Source organism: Pteropus alecto, unplaced genomic scaffold (assembly GCF_000325575.1).
Source record: "Pteropus alecto unplaced genomic scaffold, ASM32557v1 scaffold414, whole genome shotgun sequence".
In the NCBI taxonomy this organism is placed as follows: domain Eukaryota; kingdom Metazoa; phylum Chordata; class Mammalia; order Chiroptera; family Pteropodidae; genus Pteropus; species Pteropus alecto.
The window spans coordinates 1,992,352-2,016,482 of record NW_006435781.1 but is presented as its reverse complement, the minus strand read 5'-3'; the positions used below and the strand labels follow the sequence as shown (position 1 = coordinate 2,016,482).

The 24,131-nt window shown below is 37.3% G+C and overlaps 1 protein-coding gene across 1 annotated transcript in view; it reads right to left on the bottom strand.

Annotated features, from left to right (window-relative positions):
* Positions 1-245: 245 nt before the first annotated feature.
* The window catches only part of DMD (dystrophin), a 1,580,480-nt gene continuing 1,556,594 nt past the window's right edge, over positions 246-24,131 (bottom strand). The window contains exons 76-78 of the mRNA XM_006911463.3: positions 14,170-14,262; positions 5,593-5,624; positions 246-863 (exon numbers count right to left, since the gene is read on the bottom strand). Of these exons, the coding sequence (XP_006911525.1) occupies positions 852-863; positions 5,593-5,624; positions 14,170-14,262 (137 nt within the window). The 3' untranslated portion in view covers positions 246-851. The remainder of the gene's footprint in view (positions 864-5,592; positions 5,625-14,169; positions 14,263-24,131) is intronic.

The following is a 24,131-nucleotide window of genomic DNA, read 5'->3' as shown; positions in this document are numbered from 1 at the left end:
CATCGGGAGCCCCAGCCAATGTTTTAGTGTGTTAATTTCCTTGTGGCGGCAGGCTCCAGGGAAAAATCATTCTAGACCAAGCAGGTAAGCCTGGATGACCAGAAGCAATTTCTTTCCATTAGCAAGTGGTAGGAACATTTGAACAAGAAATTTAAAAGGTCTCTAGAAATTTATATCTATCTATATACCTATATACTCATAGACATATAGATGTACAAAATGAAAACCCACAGCCAGTCATTTGGTGGTGTTAGAGGAAGTCCTATCTTTAATATGCAAGAAAAGAAAAGCCATGGATTCCAAATGGATATCACACTAAAAGGATGCAAAACAATGCGCTGCCTCAAACTTTGTGTGTGTTTGCGTGTCTGTGTGTGTATGTATGTGTTTGTTTTTAGGGGTTTTTATAAACAACTTTTTTTTTTTTATAAAGCACACTTTAGTTTACAATCTTTCTTTATAACTGTTATAAATTTTTAAACAACCCAAAATGCGTTCCATATAAAGAAATGGCAAGTTATTTAGCTATCAAGATTTTACATGTAGTTTTCTTATAACTTTTTTTGTACAATTGCATAGACGTGTAAAACCTGCCATTGTTAACAAAACAATAACAGACTTAGAAACTACTGAAATCTACAGTATAGTACCACTACCCTTCACAAAAATATAGATTTTTTTTTTTCTTGTAAACTCTTACTGTCTAATCCTCTTTGTTGTATGAATATTATAAAAACCATGCGGGAATTAAGAGTTGTAAAACATTTATTCTGCTCCTTCTTCATCTGTCATGACCGATACTAAGGTCTCCATCGCTCGGCCCAAATCATCTGCCAAGTGGAAAAGGCTTCCTACATTGTGTCCTGGAAAACAAAGAAAAACAGCGACCTTACACAAGGTGCAGGCATCATCCCCGACTCTGGCATTTGGGAAACCATTCCCCATTTCTCGGTGAGGACAACACAGAAGCTGCATCGAGGGTATACACAACAGGATTTTATTTTCACCAGTTTCCAGGAAGAAACAAAGCCTTGTTAATGAAGCCATTCCACGTTGTTAGTATCAGCTTAATATTGGATCAGGCTACTGGTGTCATTTAAATGGAAACATGTCCAAGACTGCACTCATCTTCCCAATGTAAATACAGATAAAAAGGATTACATGGGTAAGCACAAGATTCCTGTCACCAGAGGAATATTTCATAATGGGATGTAACTTTCCACCTTGTTGTGGGAGATTATTTACTCTGTACTTGTACTATTTTTTTTTTTTTTTTTTACTATCGAACAACCATCACTGTAACTATCACCGCCACCACCATCACTCTGTCGCCATTACCATTATCACCACTACTCCATCACCACGACACGAAATCTTCTTTTCAAACCTGTTTCAAGCTGTTGGCTCACTTCTAAAGTTACGGTGGAGGTGACTGTTTGCTTTCTGTTTTTACTTGGGTTGAAACACAAACACTTGGATCAGCCTTTCTGTATACTATTAACATTTGAATTAGGAAGCTCAGGAAAAAAATCACTTTTCATTATTCCAAATTACTCTAGAGCCTAATTATAATATGACCCACATGTTTAGCATGGATTTGGGTATCCTGAGTCCAGTTTTGATCTCCTCCTAAATGAGGGTTAACTATCAGAATAGCCTTTAAATAATGTGACACGACCTAGCATTAATCCCCCAGTGTGGAGCACGAAGCCAGCAAAATGTCCCTGGACGCTTTGTGGCAAAATTCAGATCTAGAGTAAGATCATTTGAAACGTACCACACGACTTTGCCTTTTCATAGATGTCCCATCTTTTTATATGACTAATTTTAATTCTAAAATTAAAATCATTAGTAAATCATTCCACTATTCAAGTACTGCCTTTGGAACTAAAAATGCTTTACTACATTATTACTACCTTGCCATGTATCAACTTTACAGATTCCCATAATAATTGTTACAATCGCCATAAAAATTAAAGATAGACTAGTATAGGTATTCTGTTCTAATATTTATTTCAAGAGACATATCACTTTTATATATATGGGTGGATCTGAAGAGGATTCACAATCAGGCACTTTAAACAGTGATGACACCAGATCAAATTAAGACTTATTAAAAGTTTAATGCCATTCAGCCATCTACATTAAGGTGACCAAATTTATAAATCTCTTTTATGTTTATTAGTGCAAAAAGTTTCAGTGATAACTAATTATGTTTTAAAAAATCACTTTGGATTTTGGTTGAGACTGCAAATATAAAAACTATAAAAAGTTTTAACAAAGCATATATACTACTCACAGAGTGGGTCAATTGTTTGGCAGCCCACGGTGGAACTGAAATTATCTTTGACTTGTCTAAACTATAAAAAAACCACAGTGGGTCCTTTGCTGTTCCTTAGAACACAAATATATAACTGATGTCACCGGGTTAGAGGGATTCCCTTGTTTCCATATTTGACTGCCCAGCAACCCTGGGATATCTGCACAATTGTTCATCCATAATTGAAAATGGATGGACTAACGGCACATTTTTAATTACCTGAAATCTCAACAGCAATTGATGAGGCCAGTAAAAACAAAACCCATCACTTTCACAACCCGATACCTGATTATAATTCCAACGATTTCTCATTACCCACTTCTGACTATCATATAGTTCACCTGGTAGTTACAGAATGTATTACAAAAGGTAAAACAGGGAAGAACTCATTCTTTTTCTTTGATAATAATCAAAACATGCCTATTTTAGACTGTATGCTAGAGGATGTGGACTGCAGTTCTAAAGATAATAAAGACAAGGAAATGCATTTGTAGATTAAAGCAGGTCCTTAAATAATATCGTTTTGTTATAATGTTGATGAGATGCCGCAGGAACCTAATTCTTGTTTATATCAATTAGCCTGTGGTAAAAGTGGTTTCATATTATATGTAGTTTCACGTTAAGTCACAGAACCTATCGATGTTAAGTGAAGACATACTGTTAAAACCAAGTGATGCTGCTACTCCTTGCAATGATGCTCAGTTACTACTTGAATGGAAAATTCTTGAGTCTCTCAAGAGGTGTAAGTTCTAGGGGTATGTGCTGTTTTAAAAGTGACCAGGTAAAATAGAGGTTCATTATTCTTAATATACTATACACACTCCTACAAAATGTTCGGTGGCCTTTAACTTGTCTAGCCTGTTCATGTTCAAAAATGACCTCGTGGCTGTCCCTATGAGTTCAGTCACCCACCATATCTATATTATGCAAACCTTTGGTTATTTACAAATACCTGTTTCACCAGAATAATGATTCCAATATTTTTATGGACGTTTTCATTAGAGCCAGGAAAAAAATTCTACTGTTGACAAAATACTGTCCCAAAGAATCATATACCTCAATCCATTGGAGGCATAAAACTGCACTGTGATATGAATACAGAATATAGATTTGTATCTCAATTCTATTGTCCATGTGCGTAAGGCAGAACATCAATGAGGTCATTAATTTTACCTGACAGATGTTTCGAAAGTCAATTAAAATCTTATACTACGAGCATAAGAGGCACTGAAAAGCAGGCAAGATTCAGGCATCTTCAATCAGCTTCAGGCACAAGTTGATACAAAGGCACTGTGCATTGAACATCAGGGCAGCTGTACGTTTTTCCAAGTTGGCACTAACTGCAACACATTTAGTCTCACAAGCCACCACTGCCTGAGGGAGTTGTTTTCGGTAGTGATTGGAACTGAGACTTTTCTGGCAGTGATCAAAGACCTCCATAGCAATCTGGCCCTCTATTTTTTTTTTTTTAAATACAATTCCCAAATAAATGGTTAGCATTTAATTAGCCAAAGCAAAGTCAAAATACTGCAGTGAAATTTGCTTATCTTTTTTTTTTTCCCTCTATAATTTAATCTTTGAAAAAAAAAATCTGGTCTACTGTACATTTGGAGTATTTTCATAGCATTAAAAAAATCACTATTATTTTGATTCTCTGGCTATCTGGAAACTTATCCGACTATAACATACCTCAGGTAGTAAAATTTCCTATATGATTTCAATTATATGTGTTGGCCTTTTCTAAAATTCATTCATGGGAGAAACATGTTCAGGGTGGTCAGAATTATGGTGCGACTTTTTACAACAAATTAAAATAAATTTTAAGGGGCACTTACCATAAGAATGAACCCAAGGAGTCTCACATAAGAAGTATGTTAGCCAGGCAAACGGTCAGGAGCATTCAATGCTTCACCGATTCAGGTTTTCTTAGTTTCTCCTCCCAGCCCTCCACTCCCCTCCCTGGGACCTCACTGCCCCAAGCCTTGGAAGGGAGCCCTAGTGTAGACACACTGAAGGATCGTTAAAAATTCATTAGACTTGCAGGGCATGGTGTTGGCAGAATTTCCAGTATGACTCCTTATGTTTAAATGAATCTGTGGCTACTCTCGTCCATCCTGTTGCTAAGGATCCAGAGCCCTCTCATGTAAGAACTCTCCACCCATCCAACCTGTCTCCCAGATTGGTACGTGCTATTGCCATCCATGAGAGCTTTCCTTCTCTACATCCTTCACACTAAACTCTTGCTAAGGACAATCTTGTTTCATGTGGGCTGTCACTTAACACTTTGTCATCCAATAGTCATTAGATTAGGTAATTCAATGTTTAGACGCTATTCATGGTAGAACAGAAGTGTGAAGCAGCTTTCAATGTAAAACCCTAAACCGCATTCAGTGATAATGCTGTACCTTGGCCCTATTAATCCGTAAAGAGGCCTTAAAAAAGCCCCTCGAGACTCCAACATTCAATTTTCTTCCCTAATTGGTTAATGTTCTATTTGGCTCCAAACGCCAAATTAAAAAGAAAAAATCTTCTAAAGGGCAAGTTAAGATGACATAAGCCATTTTATAAAGTGGCAGTAAAGCATAAGAGTTAAGAGTGTGGTTCTGGGCAGAGGCTGCCTGGATTCAAACCCTAGCTCTGTCACTTTGGACACACTGCTTACCCTTTCACTGACTCAGTTTCCTTATCTGTAAAATGGGTTTAATAAGAGTACCTACCTCATAGGTTTGTCATTAAGATTACATAATGAAAAAGATGCAAATACTCAGAACAGTGCTTGCCACACAGTGCGTGCTCAAAAAATATTAGCTAAAGTGGGATTTTTTTTTACCAGGAAAAGAAAACAAAACGAAGTCATCCCAGAAAAATTAAAACCAAGGGCAGTGGCAAAAAACGCTAGGGTCCTGGAAGCGGAAGCTTTATGACTCATCAACTATGTTCAAGGCTAAATTTATTTTGAAGATTTTGTTTGTGTTGTAAATGGCAACAGATGATGAACTGCAGGATTCCAACCCAGGGACTATAAAGCATTGCCATTTTAAAGAGATTCCTGTTCCCCCAACCCTTGGTCCTGTCGTCATGGTGATGACAATGGCAATGAACATTTGAGGAATGTCCGTCATGAGCTGCAAGTGGAGAGGTGACTACCCTCTTTACATGATGACACATGTAATACATGCGCGTGCACGCACACAATTCTTACACAAACGCCAAACATAGAAAGCAGGATGAGACAGACAGAAGCCATGGCTGTGAGCCTGAATCTCACTAACCTCTCTCATTGGCTTCCCAGGGGTATTTCTTCCTTTAATAACAGAGAGAGGAAGAGGCAAAGGCATCAGAAAGGAAAAAAAAAATCATGCATATATATACAGTTTCATACCAATTTGCTTCTTTTACCAAACAAATGTCGAGATGACAATTCATTTATTCCCTTCTGGAAAAAAACAAAACAAAACAAAACAAAACAAACAAAAAAAACAAACCAAAAGACACATCCAGTCAAATAACCTTTACATACACTTAAATCAGTGTAAACAGATAACATGATCCAGGAGACATCACTTATAGAATTCATGGAGTTCACGTGGTAAAACTGGATGAAAGCTGGCACGGCATAGAAATCTGACAAATTGAACATTGTTTTCAAAGGCAACTGTAGAATATCGAGCTTATCGTCCCCAAACCTCAGAAATCTCTTCGCTCTGGACTTGACAATCAACACACCAAAACATAAACCGTAGTTGCCTTTGTGTGCCAAATGTCTGCACCCCAAATGCAAGGTGGAACATCACATAGAGGCTAGAGTCCATCCTCTTGGGAGAATTTGTTCTATCTGGTAGAAGCTGAGCCTGCCAGTGATGGTTCTGGGGGCATTTGAGGAAACAGAAAAAAAAGGAGGAAGTCGCCAAGTCCCACAGAGCCAGATCTAGGAATAAGCTTTTAGTTTCGCCTCACAATTCAATAGATAATCAGGAGTCTTGAGAGTCAATGGCTAAAGACCCACTGACCTTGTTTTCTTTATAGAATCCTATATCTATATGCATTTATTTATTTTTGAAAAGCAGGTTCTGATGAGAAAGTTTTCTATGATAATATTTATAACTGGACAGAAAATTAGGGACCTCTGACCATCCCTAGCATGCTTTGGGCATGCAACTTCCTTTTATCTCCTGGGTCTTCAAAGTCAAATACTGGTTTTCAGATATTGACTTTCGCAATGGGACATTTCCGAAAAACAATCTTCTATGAAATCCCAGTATTTAGAGCAGATATAATCAGAACTGTGAGAGATCCTGTACATCAGCGGTCCCCAACCTTTTTGGCACCAGGGACCGGTGCTCCTATGAGAATCTAATGCCTGATGATCTGAGGTGGAGGTGAGGCTGTGATGCTAGCGGTGGGGAGCGGCTGCAAATACAGATGGAGCTTACCTCGCTCGCTCGCTCGCCCGCCCGCCCGCCATGTGGCCCAGTTCCTAACAGGCAAAGGACTGGTACTGGTCTGGTCGGCGGCCCGGGGGTTGGGGACCCCTGCTGTACATCATCTCCCACCTCCCACCTTCCATGCTCAGGGGGTCCAAGGGAACTAAACATCCCTGAAACAATTTGAGAACCACTACTCTTAAATGAGGCAGTATGGAGCTACTATTTCAAAAGAAATGTTTCGAAACTTAAGTTTGGGGCTTAAAACTTCTAGTATACATTGAAAGTTTTTCTAAATATAACTTTTCCTCCCTCCCTGTCTCCCTCTTTTCCTTCCTTCTGAATTTTCCTAAGTGAGTCTGAGATCTCGTATGAGTATAAAAAATACATGTTTGACCATGTTATCATGATCAAGGTATTTGTGACCCTCCTCACACCGAGGAAAAGAGAGAAAACTGAGTGTTGGCTTCTCGGTTGGGGTGTTCCCAGTGGTAGGCCTATATCAGATGACAGGAAAAAGGGAAGGGAGAACATCATTTTATACTTGATGGCTCAAACAGATGTCAATATATGACTCCTACACCATTCTTTATGACTCCTTTGACTTCATAATTATACTGTCTGGTGGTAGAATTAATTTTTAAAAGATGATGAGCTCCTTGAGGGCAGGGCCCATATGCTGCTTACCCACCTCTCTATCTCCAATACCTTGTACTGTACCTTGACACTATAGGTGTTTCATAAATGCTGGCTAAACTGAATTAGTAAGGTAGCTACTAGGTCATGGCCATGAGTCCTTTGGTGTTTCAGGCAACTCAGCCTTGCTTGCTACCCTCTAGCTGGGAGGCCATGGGCTGGCAACTTTTTCTGGCTTGTAACTTTGCCCTATTTTTGAAACTTCAGAACTTTAGGAAGGACAGTGATGTTTGAAAGCAGTATCATTTAGTTTCTGCATATAATTATGGTTTCTCGAACGATAAAGTTTGTGTATCTTGATGAATTCTACACCCAGCCATGTTCAGAGCTCAGTATTAACTGGTCACTGCTGAGTATGCAACAAATGATTTGGGTTTTGTTTCAGGTACTTCTTCAGAAACCATATTTTATGTAAAATGGACGTCCCAGAGCCACATTACGCCTAATGTCTTTCAAAGTCCTCCCCCATCTCTTGGGTTTCAATGTGCTCATTAGCATAGTACAAAAGGAAGGTACTCTTTTTTTGTGTTTAAATAAAGTTAAAACAAATAATGTTTCCTACTGTATTAGGAATAGTTCTACACTGATGAAACAGGATGATTGTTGCAACATTTCAGAAAAATCTTAATAAATAAATACGAGTACCAGATAAAAGTTTTATTTCATAAATACATCCTTTGGAAATGAATTTCCTTAGATATTCACTTAGGATGTCCATCTGGCAGTGTGGTATATTGTCAGGAAATGAATCAAGAGAAAAGGGAAGTGTGCTGGGGAGTCCTAAGTCTAAATAAAGGGCTTGGTCAGGTCTGGAAAAGTCGCATTTCCTCAGGCAGTATGACTGCAGGTGACTGGTTGGAATTCTTTATTTTAGAGTCAGAATCACAGGACATTATTTCTTTATCTCAAAGATAAAGCTTTGAGATAAAGCTTTACCTTCAGCTTCTTTATCTCAGTTCACTGTCCATTTAAAAATGTTTAGAATGAGTCCCTTTCTTAGGATTTCCGTTACAGGTGAAAGGAGAGTCAAAAGGCTATACTTTAAATATACTGAAACTTGCTGGATCTTTGGTGAACGTGGATTTAAACGCATAGGTCAATTCAAATACACAGTTTTGTTGAGCTGAAAGTTGATCCGCACTGAGGCCTATGGCTATGTATATGCAGTGAGCTACAACAGACAACAAAGTAATAGTGTAAGGCAGAGACTGGTGGCAAACTTTCTCTGTAAAGAGCCAGATAGTAAATATTTTAGCTTTCACAAGTCACAGTCTCTGTAGCAACTATTCAACTCTGCCACAGCCACTCTGCCTTAGTAGTGGGAAAGCAACCATAGACAATACGTAAATGACTGGGTGTGGCTGTGTTCCGATAAAACTTTATTTACAAAAACAGGTTGTGGACCAGATCTGACCCATGGACTACATAGTTTGCTGGCCCCTGCTGTTAAGGAATAAGACCTCAAATCCTTTATGGAAGCAAACAGGAAACAGAAAGGTGCCTGAAAGAGGACCCATGATGCTTCTGTCTGCCTTCGTTCTTTATGTCACTCTCCCATCAAAGAACCACAGATAAGACTCGAATTTTAAAGGATGGCAGGTTTTGCAAAGCTGTTGGTTTGGTAATTTAGAGGCATTTAACAGAATGTATGTGGGCTTATTTGGAAGGGGAAGTATGAGAGACAGAGGCTGGTATGAGTTGTTGGAGATAACATTAATGTGGCACAGGTCAGCAGGTAAGAGATTCTACAGGCAGCAGAAATACCTGCATAGCACTGCATCTGCTTTCTGAATTGTCTTACTGCACTAAGAGCTCATCTTGAATCTTATCATTCATTAATCTACGTATAGTGGTACCTCATTTTTAGAGAGCCCAATAACATACCACACTCTCGGGAAGCATTTTTTTTCATGAATGGACATACGTATTAAAAATACCTTTGTTAGATTACTAAATGATCAGAGACGTAGGGACAGATTGCTTAGTTTATTTTTAAATTAAGTTTATTGTTCATTTTACCCATGCAGTGTTCCTATAGAATAATGTTGAAGATTTAGAAAGTGTCTTACACTGAATGATTTTTATTACAGTGGAATTCAACTTCTACATGTGTTTAGACAGATGGACAGATTATAGATAGATAAATAGACAGATTAGATAGAAATTGGCTAACATTCCGTGTTTAATACACACTGAGCCATTCAAATTCCCCAGGTGGCTGTGAACAGCTAACTATATCTAGAGATTAATCAGGAAAAGATGTAATCACAAAGCTAAATGTGCACACATTCACACCTTGATCACCCTGCAGGTTATACTGGCTATTGTGCAGGATACTTTGCCATCAGTCTATCACTAAATGGAGAAACATGCATCCCCTTTATTAATTTGGATAATAGTTTAGCAAGACCATTGAGATAAGATCAGAAGGCTAATTTAACTTGCTGAATGACCATGAACCAGGCACATAACTTCTTTGGGCTTCTAGGTACTTTAAGTGAAAATGAAAGATGAAGATTAGCTGATACTTTAAGACTTGAGCTCTAAGTCAAAACCATGGTAGGGGGTAACATGGAAGTTATAAATTTAAAGTACACAATAACTCCCCTATCTATATACTTTGTATTTATGGAAAACATGGTATTTTTTAAAAAAAAATAATTTTCCTCTGTGGGCAATTATGTAGCAGGGTTAAGTAAACCATGAGGTGGTATTTAAGAGCACATTTCCACAAAACGTCAGACCTCTGGCTCTGACATCTGTTTTGAGTTACTCAAACAGCTGTCTGAAACAGCTGTAGCAACCATGAACTTCATTTTTTGTAACACAACAAGGGAATATGCATGGCAGACTCAGGCTAAAAGTACAACATCCCCTAAGACATTAGCGAGATCTTGGCAGAAACTTCCAAGGTAAAAATTCTATAATTTAATTAAAGAAGATATCCATCTGGGTAAGGAAAACTGAGATTGGTTGGATCAGTATTTTTAAACCATTGGATCAGAAAATCAATTTAGTTTATTTTTCAGCAGTTTATTTTTCAATAAATGAAACAGAGGAACAGTGTGAATTATATGCAGTATGGAAAGTACTGCTTCTTGAAACTTTTGCTTCTGATGTGTGTGTGTGTGTGTGTGTGTGTGTAGTGGGTATACACATATATGCATGTGCATAATCATACACATGTAATTTATTTTATATCCTTACTCCACTGAGTTGTAAAACGTTTCTCTTACTATAGATAATGAACAAAAAAAAGGTCAAAAGCCACTGTTATGGACATCAAAGATGCTAAGGTGACCTTTCAAGGCCCTTCCATCTGGGGGACTCTGTAATCCCGAGAACATAAGATTCTCAAGATTTTCTGCTTAATATCAACATGATATATCTACTAACTGGTAAGATGTTTCCATTAAACTCTACCGCGTGTGTGTGTGTGTGTGTGTGTGTGTGTGTGTGTGTGTGTGTATGTATTCTCCAGTCTTTCAAAATAAAAAAAAAAAATGCTTTTAGTTAGAAATAAGGCATCCCAAAACCCACTTTTGGAAGTATATTGATAATTAGCTTATTTTTACAATGAGACTTTTTATCTATTTGAATTTGGGGAGAAAAATGTATGATATTGTGATTTATAGTAAGAAATATATACTTGGTTTTTGTCCTTTTCTGTGATGAGAGGCACCGCTGTATCTTTTGTTATGTTAACGAGCACCTAAGGAAGGGGGCTGGGTGCCAGTGGAGCCAACTAGTGATTAGAGAGTTGGAACTTTGAAGATTGAATTCAATCGCCAATAGCCAATGAGTTAATCAATGTCTGTGTAATGAATTCTCCATAAAAAACCAAAAGGGTGGGGTTTGGAGAGCTTGAGTTGGTGAACACATGGAGATTTGCGGGGAGTGGTACACCTGGAGAGGGCATAGAAGCTTCATGCCCTTTCCCCACTCCTTGACTTATGCATCTCTTCCTTCTGGCTGATCCTGAGTTACATCCTTTTATAATAAACAAGTAATCTAGTAGGTAAACTGTTTTCCTGAGTTCTGTGAGCCGCTCCAGAAAGTTAATCTAACCCAAAGGAGGGAGCCATTGGGACTTCTGATCTGTAGCCAGTAAGTAAGAAGCAAAGGTGACAACCTGAACTTGTTGTGACTGGCATCTGTGGGGCGGGGAGGGGGAACAGTCTTGTAGGACTGAGCCCTTAACCTGTGAGATCTGATGCTATTTCCAGGTAGATAGTGTCAGAATTAAGTTGAATTGTAGGAGTCCCAGCTAGTGTCCAAGAATTGCTTGTTGGTGTGGGGGAAACCCTCACACATTGGAATTGAGTGCAGAATTATAAAAAGGCCTAATAATAAGGACTAATTTGGCAGGAAGTAGCAAGAAAACAAAAAAATGTCAAGGTCGTAGCATCACAGAAAGACCATGCAGATCTAGCACCTAATCTACTCTCATATATTTTTTGTGTTTTCTTCAGGAAAATGATATAATTCTCTCAGGCCACCAGGGTACTATTGAGTAAGTAGGAATTTAATAGAATTGGTATCAGATAAAGCCTCTTTATCCCATATTTGAGACCTCAAATTAGCACTCGGGGGACGATGCTGCTTCCAAAAGCACTAATTTAGTAAACACTATGCAGGCGGCCTGAAAAGTTTCCCAAGTTTCCATATAAATAAATCAACATCATACAAATAGCATCAGAGAAAGTATATTTCTAGTCTCGCAGGCGGCTACTTCTATACCCATGTGGTGTCTAGCTTCAAGGACTTTAAAAGGGGGATGTAGGGAGAGGGTGCAAAAGATTTTATCTTCAAGACAATTAGGGTGGATCAGAGACCCAGTACAAAAAGGCTGCTTGTGGGGAACCAGAGCCATGAGCCCTGCTGTAGCCTGTCTCTGTTATACTCTAGTTGTTTAGATGTGAACAAAATGCCCAAGGCACCATCGAGAAGCTGCACACTTCCCATGGTGTAGGTAACTAGCTTTCAGTTCAAGGGACTAGGATGAGACAGTATCTGTGACCTTCAAGGAAAAGCTTGGGGTCACTGAAAATGGGTGCTAGATGTGGGGCCCCAAATCCTGGCCCTACTAGCAGTTCTGTGATTTTGAAGAAGGTCCTTGTTTGGCCTGAAGCTAACCTCACATTTATCTAAAAGGGTGCTTCTAGGATCTATTTGTCATCTACATCCCCGTTACAGCAATAATGTTACTGTATTGTGATTAGAACTTCTTTGGAAGTCTGTATCCACGACTGATCATAAACAACTTAAGGGCAAGGAACCTGGCATTTCTTCTTTGCGTCCCTAACCTTTCCACTGGTACATAGTAGATGCTAGTAAAAGCTGGCAGGATAAAGGTGAAAGCATGTGATTTATGTCAAACCAGCATATGGCCTTCTCATTATGAATCATGGCATCTAGGGAGAGGAGATAGCTAAGATAGTCAGGATGGGGATGAGGGTGGTGGGTGTGAGGTGGGTGGAAGACAGATAACATTTTTTATCTGTTAGAATCAACACATCAGAGGTGCTCAGTAGTGAAAAGATGGCTGGTGCAAGCATTTAAAATTAGCTTCCCCTGATGGTTCCTTAGCAACGCTCTATAAGAACATTAATGCTTTTAATATGCACTGTACAATGTTTACTCCGTACATCAAACAGCTAGGAAATGGCCATTGTGAACTGACACTGAACAAAAAGATAAGGAAATCACATGACTCAAAACACCTTCCTCATGGCTGTTACGGAGAGGAACGAATAGCCAGATTCTCTGCTGCCCTTCCCTCCCAGGCTGCTCATTAGAGGTGCCAATCACTGGCCCCTAAATCCTTGTGTTTTCTCTTTGGCTTCTATAGGCTTGCCTCTTGTTTGCTCACAGGTGATTGCTGCCACTCTTTTTATTCATCGAAGGGAAGTGGGTCAGTGACTTTGTTTTATGTCAGGGCAATTAACTTAAACCCCCCCCCCCACCAAAATTAACAGCAGCAGCACAATACCTCCATGGATGATGCAAAACATCTGGAGCTCGTACTGGCTGGAGGAAAATCTGGTGGGGTCGAATGCTGGTTTTGTATGAGAGGCAAAGTACACAAGGTCAAAGCGATAGGGGGAAATAAAAGCATTAATAATATTAATGCCTTTCTCTGTGAAGACTGTATTCCAGCTATGGAAGTGAAAAAAATAATAACAAACTACTATATAAAGATTTAATTGTACCTGTATTTAAATAATGGGGTAAGATAACAACTTTTAAATATAAAGGGCATCAGATTGCAAGTCAGAGTCCCCAGCGCCACCGTACACTAGGCATGTCCCGGACCTTGCTGTATCGCGTAGTAACTGTATGTCCCTGGCAAAAGTACCATCAGGTCGTTAATTTCACTGTCTGTAAAAGTCACATAATAATTGCTCTTAAATAAAAGCTATCTCATAATTAACTCTTCAGACTAAAATGCAAAGCAATTAAAAAAAAAAAAAAAAAAAAGCACTTTAGAAACACGTTGGTATTCTTATTTCTAGAAACAAGGAATTCAACCAGAATCCAAGACCAGAAAATTCACTCATCTAAACCAGAAATTTACATTTAAAAGTACAATCTTTTCACAATGATCCCAAATTGGCATTCTGTCAGCACGTGTTTATTTAAACCTGGAAAATACACACACTGGTTGGGTACGGAGATGAGCGGCCTAACTCCAGTAAGCCTGGTTTACTTCTAGGTAGGGGAGCTTACCTCTCGAACTGGGAAAGGAGTTGTTGAGTTGCTCCATCACTTCCTCTAACCCTGTGCTTGTGTCCTGGGGAGGACTGAGAAGATCTTCCTCGCCTTAATGAAAACAAACATGAATAATGTCAAATTGCACTTAAGGAAAAAATTAGATCCTAGAAGAAAGGTTCACGATCACATTTAAAAATCCATTATAAATTCATTTACACTTGCTCATCAATAACATAAATACAAATAAGCCTTCAAGTTTAATAATTTGGGAACAACTCCTTAAAGGGAAGAATTCCATGCAGGGATTTATCTATGTCGTTATCTTTGGAGAAGAAAATGGTATATCTATTTAGAAGATAAAGTTGACATAAGTTTCTAATCCCTATTAATATGAAACATTTTTCTTTACAATAAAAATTATTGGATACTTGCAGTGTCTTTTCAACACAAAAGAAAATAATACTGTGACATTTTACATTTATGAAGGTAAGGAGTGGAAACACTGAGGTATTTTTCCTACTCTCTCTCCTTTGACATTTAACCAAAAATACAAAGAAAACTCAAGTACCTTTAAATCCAATGTAATAGAAAGTTGTATGTGACCTATATTGGTGATGAAATATTAATATTCTAGGGACTGTGGATATGGGGTACACTGGAGAGTTATGCTCCTTTCTTCTTTGTTACATGGGACTACTTTATCATCATCATGTTTTTGGAGGCTAATAAGGGGAAACTTTTTTTTTTTTTAACTTTTGAAAAATTTTGAGGAGAGAATGATGATTGAGAAGGAAAAGAATTTAGGAATGAATGGCCTTCCTTTGGGAATGGGAGTCTCCTCCTAGGTTTTGTTGAACTTTGCCTCTGTTTATTCACGTATTAAAGAAATACACCCCCAACAGCATTTCAGTAAGAGAAATTTCTTAAGTGCAAATGAAATTATTTTGAACTTTGATGGTCCTTAATGGAAACTAATTTCTCATTAAGATTCAATCTTCTAATAGAGAAAATAACTTCCATTTCAATTTGTTCATCCCATTGTCACTTTCATTGAAAAGAAGACCTTGTTTTGGCAAACCAACGATAATGAACATACTGAAGGGCAATCTCAGGTTCACATCTGATTTAGCTATGACTGGAGAGCCAGTGATTTAATGGCTTAAAAATGCTTGTCATTTCCTTTGGTCTATGCCACTTGGATTTTCATCTATGATTAAAATCCTGCATTATTAAGTTTTCATCACACAAGCTTAAAGAATCCTTGGCGATGCTCACTATTAAGACATTCATATCCTAGGTGGATGTGAGGCTATATATTGTTAGAATGGAAGGTTAAGGACCTGGGGTAGACAAGAACCCTCTGCTTCTGTGAGTCTCATGGTAAAATATAATAGGAAACCCCTTTGAAATACTAAGGACAGGAAATGAGTGCTGAGGAATTAAGGTCACAAGGTGGAAAAGGAATTTACAATATCTATTTATCTCCCCACCCCTTCCTGGCTTATATTTGTGCCTTTAGAAATGAAAAAATGAAATTCGGCATCTTTAGTTTCTTTTTTCCTATGAGTTTAAACCATCATTATCTGGTGAAAATGGAATAAATGAAATACTGCCAGGAAGAACAGGATCCTGACCACTGCAGGGCTGATTACATCTTTTTGTTCCATTACCGATAAAAATTTTTGCCCAATTGGGGAACATGAAACATTTCTAATGGCACTAAGTCCACTTCAGTGGTAGTATGCCTTACAGAAAAAAACTGAACCAACAGAGACGCTCATGAGCAATGATATTAATATTTCTGACAGTTTATATTATACTGGAGCTCTAGGAACTAAATTGCACTGTGTTAAAATTCAGGTACAGTTCAGTGAAGTGACTGACATTCCTCTTCCTGAATTATTTCGAGGAGCAAATTATAAAGTATAAACCTAATGATGTCAGCCCTAAACTATCATCTGTAAGTCTCTAATATAAGTGTCCAAGTGCAAATGTAAATTTGGCTTATATATATACATATTTTTTGATAACAGAACACAACCAAGAAGATTTTAAAAAAATCTTATTATTAGTTTCTAGTTATATGCTTTAATGGAAAACTTTCATGGCAGCGATAAATGTACCCACTCAAACATTTCTGAGTGCCAATTACATCCTTAGTAGTACATACAAGTAAAGTATAATCTTGTTTTCTTCTTTTCTCAAGATTTTCTAAGTAAAAAAATCCTTTGGGTTTAATTAATCTCCTTTTAAGAATCAAAATCAGATTTGTCACATATATGCATGAGGAGAGGTGAATCGACACACTGGAAAATGCTTAATGCCTAATATTTTGTGTTAAATTATACCAAACAGTTAAAACAGCTAAATGACATCATTGGACTATTCGATACTGAGCCAGATTTTAAATGTCTAAGAAAAAACCATAAAAAAATTTAAAACAGTAAGGTTAGTTTATTTATTCAAATATTTATCAAAAGCCAATTATATGCCAGGCAGTGTTCTGAGTGCTGGGGTTACAGTAATAAACAACCCAAAAGCCCTGTCTCCAAGGAACTCACATTTTTATGGAGGCACAGAGGCTAAACAAATACACAAGTAAATTATATATGTATATCAGGTGGTGGTAAACATTCCGAAGCGAGGGTTTAACGAAGGAGAGAGGAAGAATCAGAAGAAAGTGGAGTCTTGGAAGTCCTCATTGATGAGATGCAGTTGAGCAAAACCCTTAAGGATGTGAGGGCGCGAACCATGTAGATAGTTGAGGGAAGAACACATCAGAGGGGATGACAAATGCAAAGACTTTGAGAGGGGAGTGTGATCGGCCTGCTCAAGAACAGCAATAAGAAGGTCAGTGTACCCAGAGGAGAGCGACCAAGTGTTGAGGGGACTGTCCTTCCCTGGCCTAGAAATCTGGACGTGGTCATGTGACCTACCTTGGGCAATGGAATGTTAGTCTATATGGTATACATAGAAGCTTGTAATGTCCTTGGGTGCTTGGGCTTGCCCCCTTGTGCTTATGTGCCATAAGGAGCACATGGCTGAGGTAGCCTGCTGATCCAAGGAGGATGACAGACATGTGAAACATACTTGAACCCAACCCACAACCTGAAGTCAAGCTTAGCCAAGCTCCAGCAAAACTCCAGCTAACCAACTGATGCATGAATTAGAACTATGTAACCTGAGAATTTCGTCATTATTTTGTTATATAGCAACAGCTGACTAATATACCATTTTAAGGTGTCAAACCAACAAGAATCCAAAATTTATGCGTTATCTAATCATACATTAATATGTAGCTACGATATAGTAGGCAACCCAAAAATGTTTCTGACTCTAACAATACCTGTGAGGACAAGCCTCTCTTCACCAAAAAAAGGAATCATTTGTTAACGATATTTATTGAGTCCCAACTACGAACACACTACGAACTTGGTCAGTGCTCATCCCTATTACACTGATTCGCCGCCTGCCTCAACAGTATATCGCTAATGGTCAGGGGATTTCAAACGTAGTTAATGGCAATCCTTTATCATTAACACTTCAGTTTGATTCTACTCCAAGGTGATTTCCACAAACATGCATGAAAATCCTTTTTGGATTATTAGCTATAACTGTCATGGCTTGTTTAAAGTTGGTTCAAAGAAATTTAACACTTTAAAAATGAATGTTTCAAAATAAGGACAAAATTAAAATACATCCTGATATAGCATAGTATGATAGACACTGCAGAAGTGAAGAAAAAGAAGTGAAATGACTCAATTTAATCTGTGAAAAAATACGTGGAATGGTTTGCCATGAGTATAAGATAGTCTTTAAAGTCTTCTTAAACTCAGCATGATTTTAGGCTTTCTTGAAGGGATGATATCTCATCTGACTACTTCCCTTTCCTCAATTCAAATGATAATTTTCCTACTTGCTTAAAAAGTGACTTGAGCCAGAACCTATGCAGCCTATGCAGGAGACACACAAGAATCCTTATTCCTGCGATTTTGCTTACACCTAAGTAAATTACTTTCTCTTTATACAAAAGGGAGCTACGTACTAAAGAAAATTATTTTCCCTTAAAAAGGAGGCTGCGTATAAGCAGATATGCCTATCATTACTTTTCTTTGGATTACTCGAATCACATGTTTTTAACCAATTTCCAACTTGATGTGTGATTACCTCGTGACTTATGTCTTTCCTGCCTTTCTCCAGTTTTGTGGAATAAAAAAACTGACTTATCCAGTACCTAATATTAGTTTCAATTACTTTTAAAATTATAGTTGGGGTAGATGTTTCAATTTTACATAAGAATGCTGTGTATAAGTTCCTTAACATATTATGATATATACGATGATGTAAACCGATTATTAGCCGGTCAGTGCCGAATGGTGGTGAAAGATTAAAATTAGTAGCTAATACTCTTTTTTATTTTTTACTGAGATATAACTGACATGTAACGTGATATTAGTTTTAGGCATACAATAAAATGATTTGAATATCATGAATTGATATTGATTAACACAGTAAGTTTTAGTCAGCGTTCATCACCAAACACAGTTATAATTTTTTCTCTTATAACGACTTTTAAGATTTACTCTTAGCAACTTTCAGATATACAATACAGTACTGTTAACTATAGTCTCCATGCTGTACATTACATCCGCAGGACATTTCTCTTATAACTGGAAGTTTGTACCTTTTGACCACCTTCACAACGCCCCCAACTCTGGCAACTACCAATCTGTTCTTTTTATCTATGAATTTGGTTTTACTGCATTCCACATGTTAGATCATACACCGTCTTTCTCTGTCTGACTTACTTCACTTAACATAATGCCCCCTAGGTCCATCCATGTTGTCGTAGATGGCAGGATTTCCTTCTCTTTTATGGCTGAATAATATTACATTGTTTTTATGTACTTACGTGTGTGTACATATCACCTTTTCTTTATCCATTCATCCACTGATAGAAACATAGGTCAAATCCCTGTCTTGACTATTGTAAATGATGCTGCAATGAACATGGGGGTGCAGATATCTTTTCGAGATAGTGATTTTGTTTCCTTTGGACAAATACCCAGACTGGAATTATTGGATCATATGTAGTTCTATTTTTAATTTTTTTGAGGAACCACCAGACTGTTTCCAATTTACATTCCTCCGACAGTGCACAAGGGTTCTCCTTTCTCCACATACTTGCCGACACTTGTTATTTCTTGTCTTTTTCATAACAGCCATTCTAACAGGTGTGAGGTGTTATCTCATTGTAGTTTTGATTTGCATTTCCCTGATGATTAGTGGTGTTAAGCAGCTTTTCATGTACCCGTTGGCCATCTGTACTGCTTCTCTGGACAAACGTCTATTTGGATCTGTGCATTTTTTAATCAGATTTTTTTTCTATTGAGTTGTTTGAGTTCTTTATATATTTTGGGTATTTACTCCTTGTCCGATATATGATTTGCAAATACTTTCTCCCATTCCATAGGTTGTCTTTTCATTATGTTGATGGTTTCCTCTGCCATACAGAGCTTTTTATTTGATGTAGTCACACTTGTTTGTATTTTGCTTTTCTTGGCTTTGCTTTTGATGTCAACTCCAAAAATCATCACCAAGACTGACTGACGTCAAGGAGCTTACTGCTCATGTTATCTTCTACAGGTTTTATGGTTTCAGGTCTTACGTTCAAGCCTTTAACCCATTTTTAGTTGTTTTTCCTGTATGGTGTAATATAGTGGTCCAGTTTCTTTCTTTTGCATGTGGCTGGCTGTCCAGTGTTCCCAACATCACTGATGGAAGAGACTATTCTCTTCCCATTGTATATTCTTGGTTCCTTTGTTGTAAATAAATAGGCTAAATATGTATGGATTTCTAGGGTCTCTATTCTGCTGATGTATGAGTCTGTTTTTATGCCAATACCATATCGTTTTGACTACTATGGCTTTGGAATATGGTTTGAAATCAGGAAGCATGATGCCTCCAGCTTTGGTCTTTTTAGGATTTCTTTGGCTATTCAGGGTCTTTTGTAGTTTCATAGAAATTTTAGGATTATCTATTCTATTTCTGTGAAACCTGCCATTAGAAATTCGATAGAGACTGCATCGACTCTATACATTGCTTTGGGTAGTATGGACATATTAACAATACTAATTTTCCAAACCATGAGCACAAAATATCTTTCCATTTATTTGTATCGTCTTTAGTTTCTTTCACTAATGTCTTCTAGTTTTCAGAGTACAGGTCTTTCACTGCCTTAAATTTATTCCTAGGTATTTTATTCTTTTGATGCAGTTGTAAATGGGATTATTTTCTTAATTTGTCTGATAGTTCATTATTGGTGTAGAGAAATGCCACAGTTTTCTGTATATTGATTTTGTATCTTGCAATTTTACTGAATTTATTGAGTTCTTTGGTGGAATCTCTGGGGTTTTCCACATATAATATGTCATCTGCAAATAGAGAATTTTACTTCTTCCTTTCTGATTTGGATGTTTTCTTTAATTAAAAAAATTTTCAATTATAGTTGACATTCAATATCATATTAGTTAAACTTCTTTTTCTTGCCTAATTGCTCTGGCTAGACCTTCCAGTGCTATGTTGAATAAAAGTGGTGAAAGTGAGCATCCTTTTCTTCTTCCTGACCTTCAAGGAAAAGCTTTGTTTTTCACTGTATGAGGTTAGCTGTGGCCTTCTTATGTATGGCCTGTATTATGTTGATATATGTTCCCTCTGTGCCCACTTCGTTGAGTTTTTATCACGAGTGAATGCCGAATTTTGTCAAATGCCTTTTCTTTATCTATTGAGACCATATGATTTTTATCCTTCATTGATTGTGTTAATGTGTATCATACTGATTGATTTGTAGATGTCAAAACATCCTTGCATCCCTGGAATAAATCTCACTTGGTCATGGTATATGATCCTTTTAATGTACAGCTGAATTTATTTGCTAATATTTCTTGAGGTTTTTGGAATTTATGCGCATCAGGGATATTGGCCTGTCATTTTCTTTCCTTGTGGCATCTTTGACTGGTTTTGGTATATCTGGGAAGAGTTTGAGAAGGACTGGTATTAATTCTATAAATGTTTGGTAGAATTCACCAGTGAAGCCATCTGGTCCCAAAATTTTGTTTGTTGGGAAGTTTTTGATTGCCGATTCAATTACTTTACTAGTAATTGGTCTATTCAGATTTTTTATTTCTTCATTTTTTTCAGTCTTAGTAGGTTGAATGTTTCTAGGAATTTATCCATTTCTCTTAGTTGTCTAATTAGATGGTGTGTAATTGTTCACAGGTGTCTCTTATGATGCCTTTTATCTCTCTGGGATCCCCTGTAACATCTCCTTGATTTCTTATTTTATTTTATTTTTTTCTTGGTGACTCTAGCTTAATGTTTGTCTACTTTGTTTATCTTTTCAAAAAACCACATCTTAATTTCATTGATCTTATCTACTGTCTTTTTCGACTGTATTTCCTTATTTCTGCTTATTTTCACTTTTCGTTCTACTGGCTTTGGACTTCATTTGTTCTTCTTTATCTAGTTCCTTGAGATGTCAGGTTGGTTGGTTGGTTGAGATTTTTCTTGTTTCTTGATGTAGGCATTTATCATGAACTTCCCTCTCAGAGCTGCTTTTGCTGTATCTCGTAAATCTTGGTACGTAGTACTTCCATTTTCATTTATCTCAAGGCATTTTTTAATTTCTCTTTTGACCCACTGGTTGTTCAGTAGCATGCTGTTATCTCCACATATTTGTTTTCTTCTTGTAATTTCTATTTTCATACCATTTTGGTCAGAAAACATTAATTTTCTAGAATTTTCAAGACTTGTTTTGTAGCCTAGCATATCAATCTGAAAGTGTATCGTGTTGCTTTTGGATGGATTGCTGTTATCTGTTAAGTTCATCTGGTCTAACGTCATTTAAGGCCAAATGTTTCCTTATTGGTTTTCTGTGTGGATTGTCTATCCACTGATAAAAGTGGGGGTATCAAAGTCCCCTACTATTATTGTGTTGCTATCTATTTCTCCCTTTAGGTTTTCTTTTTGGAGTGACCCCTTTATCATTTTGAACTCCCTTTTTTGTCTCTTATCATAGTTTTGTTTTAAAGTCTATTTTGTCTGATATAAATATAGCTACCCCAGCTTTCTTTTGGTTTCCATTTGCTTGGAATAGCTTTTTCTATCCCCTCACTCTCACTCTGTGTGAGTCCTTACATCTGAAGTAAATTTCTTCTAGGTAACATATGGTTGGTTGGGTCTTATTTTTAATCAATTTAGCCACTCTCTTTTGATTGCAGAATTTAGTCCATTTACATTTAAAGAGATTTTTGATAGGTATGTACTTATCTAAACATTTAAAAAATTGTTTTCTAGCTGTTTTGTTGTGGTTCTGTTCCTTTCTTCTCTTGCTAGCTTCCTTTGTGATTTGATGATTCTCCATAGTGGTATGCTTAGATTCCTTTCTTTTTGTCTTTTGTGTAGCTACTATAGGTTTTTGCTTTGTGGTTAACGTGAGGCTTACATAACATATATTTAAAACAGCCTATTTTAAGTTGATAACCAAGTTCAAACACATTCTAAAAGCTCTACATTTTTACTTTACCCCTAATGTTCTGTTTTTGATTTCGCAATTTACAACTTTTGATCTTGTGTATCTTACTAACAAAATATTGTAGTTATAGTTATTTTGACTACTTTTGTCTTTTAACTTTCATACTTGATTTATAAGTGATTAACTCGGTACCACCATTACGACATTGGATTATTCTGAATTTAACAATATATTTACCTTTACCAGTGTGATTTATACTTTCATGTGTTTTCCTGTTACTAATTAGGACCTTTTTGTTTCAGCTCAAAAAAGTCCCTTTAACTAGATTGGTCTAGTGGTGCTGAACTCCTTCAGCTTTTGCTTCTGTGGACATCTCTTTCAATTATAAATGACAATTTTGCTAGGTAGAGTATTCTTGGTTGGCTGCCCCCTGCCCCCCGCCTGCCCCCGCCCTTCAACACTTTGAATATATCATGAAACTGCCTTCTGGTCTGCAACGTTTCTGCTAAATAGCTGCTGATGGTCTTACGGGGGTTCCTTTGAACATAACAAGTTGTTTTTCTCCTGCTGCTTTTTAAGATTCTTTCCTTGTCTTTAACTTCGACAGCTTAATTATAACGTGTCTTGGTGTGTGTCTCTTAATTCCTTTTATTTGGAACTGTCTGGGCTCCTGGATATGAATTTCTACGTCCTTCCTTAGGTTAGAAAAGTTTTCTGCCCCTTTCTTTCTTCTCCTCCTGGGACTCTTATAATGTGAATATTTATTGGCTTGATGGTGTCCCAAAAGTCCTTCGAGCTAGCTTCACTCTTTTTTTCCTCTTCTAATGGATGAATTCCACTGCCCTGTCTTCGCATTTGCTGATCCTTTCCTCCATTCATCTAGTCTTCTTTTAAGATCGGTGTAGTGTATTTTTCAGTACAGTTATTGCATTCTTCAGCTTTGTGATTTATATCTGGTACTTGCTTATGTTTTCTGTCTCTTTGTTGAAATTCTCACTTTGTGCATTGCTCTCCTGACCTCAATGGGCATCTTTATAACCATTATTTTAAACTCTGTATCAGGAAAATCACTTATTTCCATTGCATTAAAGTCTTTTTTGAGGTTTTATCGTATTCTTTCATTTGGAGCATTATTTCCTATTTCTACATTTTCCTTCACACTCTGTGTTGGTTTCTATGCATTAGATAAAACAGCCACCTCTTAGTCTTGAGGTAGTGGTGTCGTGCAGGAGATGAACCTTATCTTTCAACTCTGACCTAGCTCTTAGTTGTCTCTCAAGGATTTGTGATTGTCCAAGCAGATTTCTCTGTTCTTAGTGGCTCCCAGTAGTTGAGAGTGTGCCAAGATCTGTCAGTGTCCCCAAGGAGAGGATCTCGGTTAGCACCTAGATGCAGGGTGCTTAAAAGCTCAACCCTGAGGCAGCAGCTTTTAAAATACAAATAA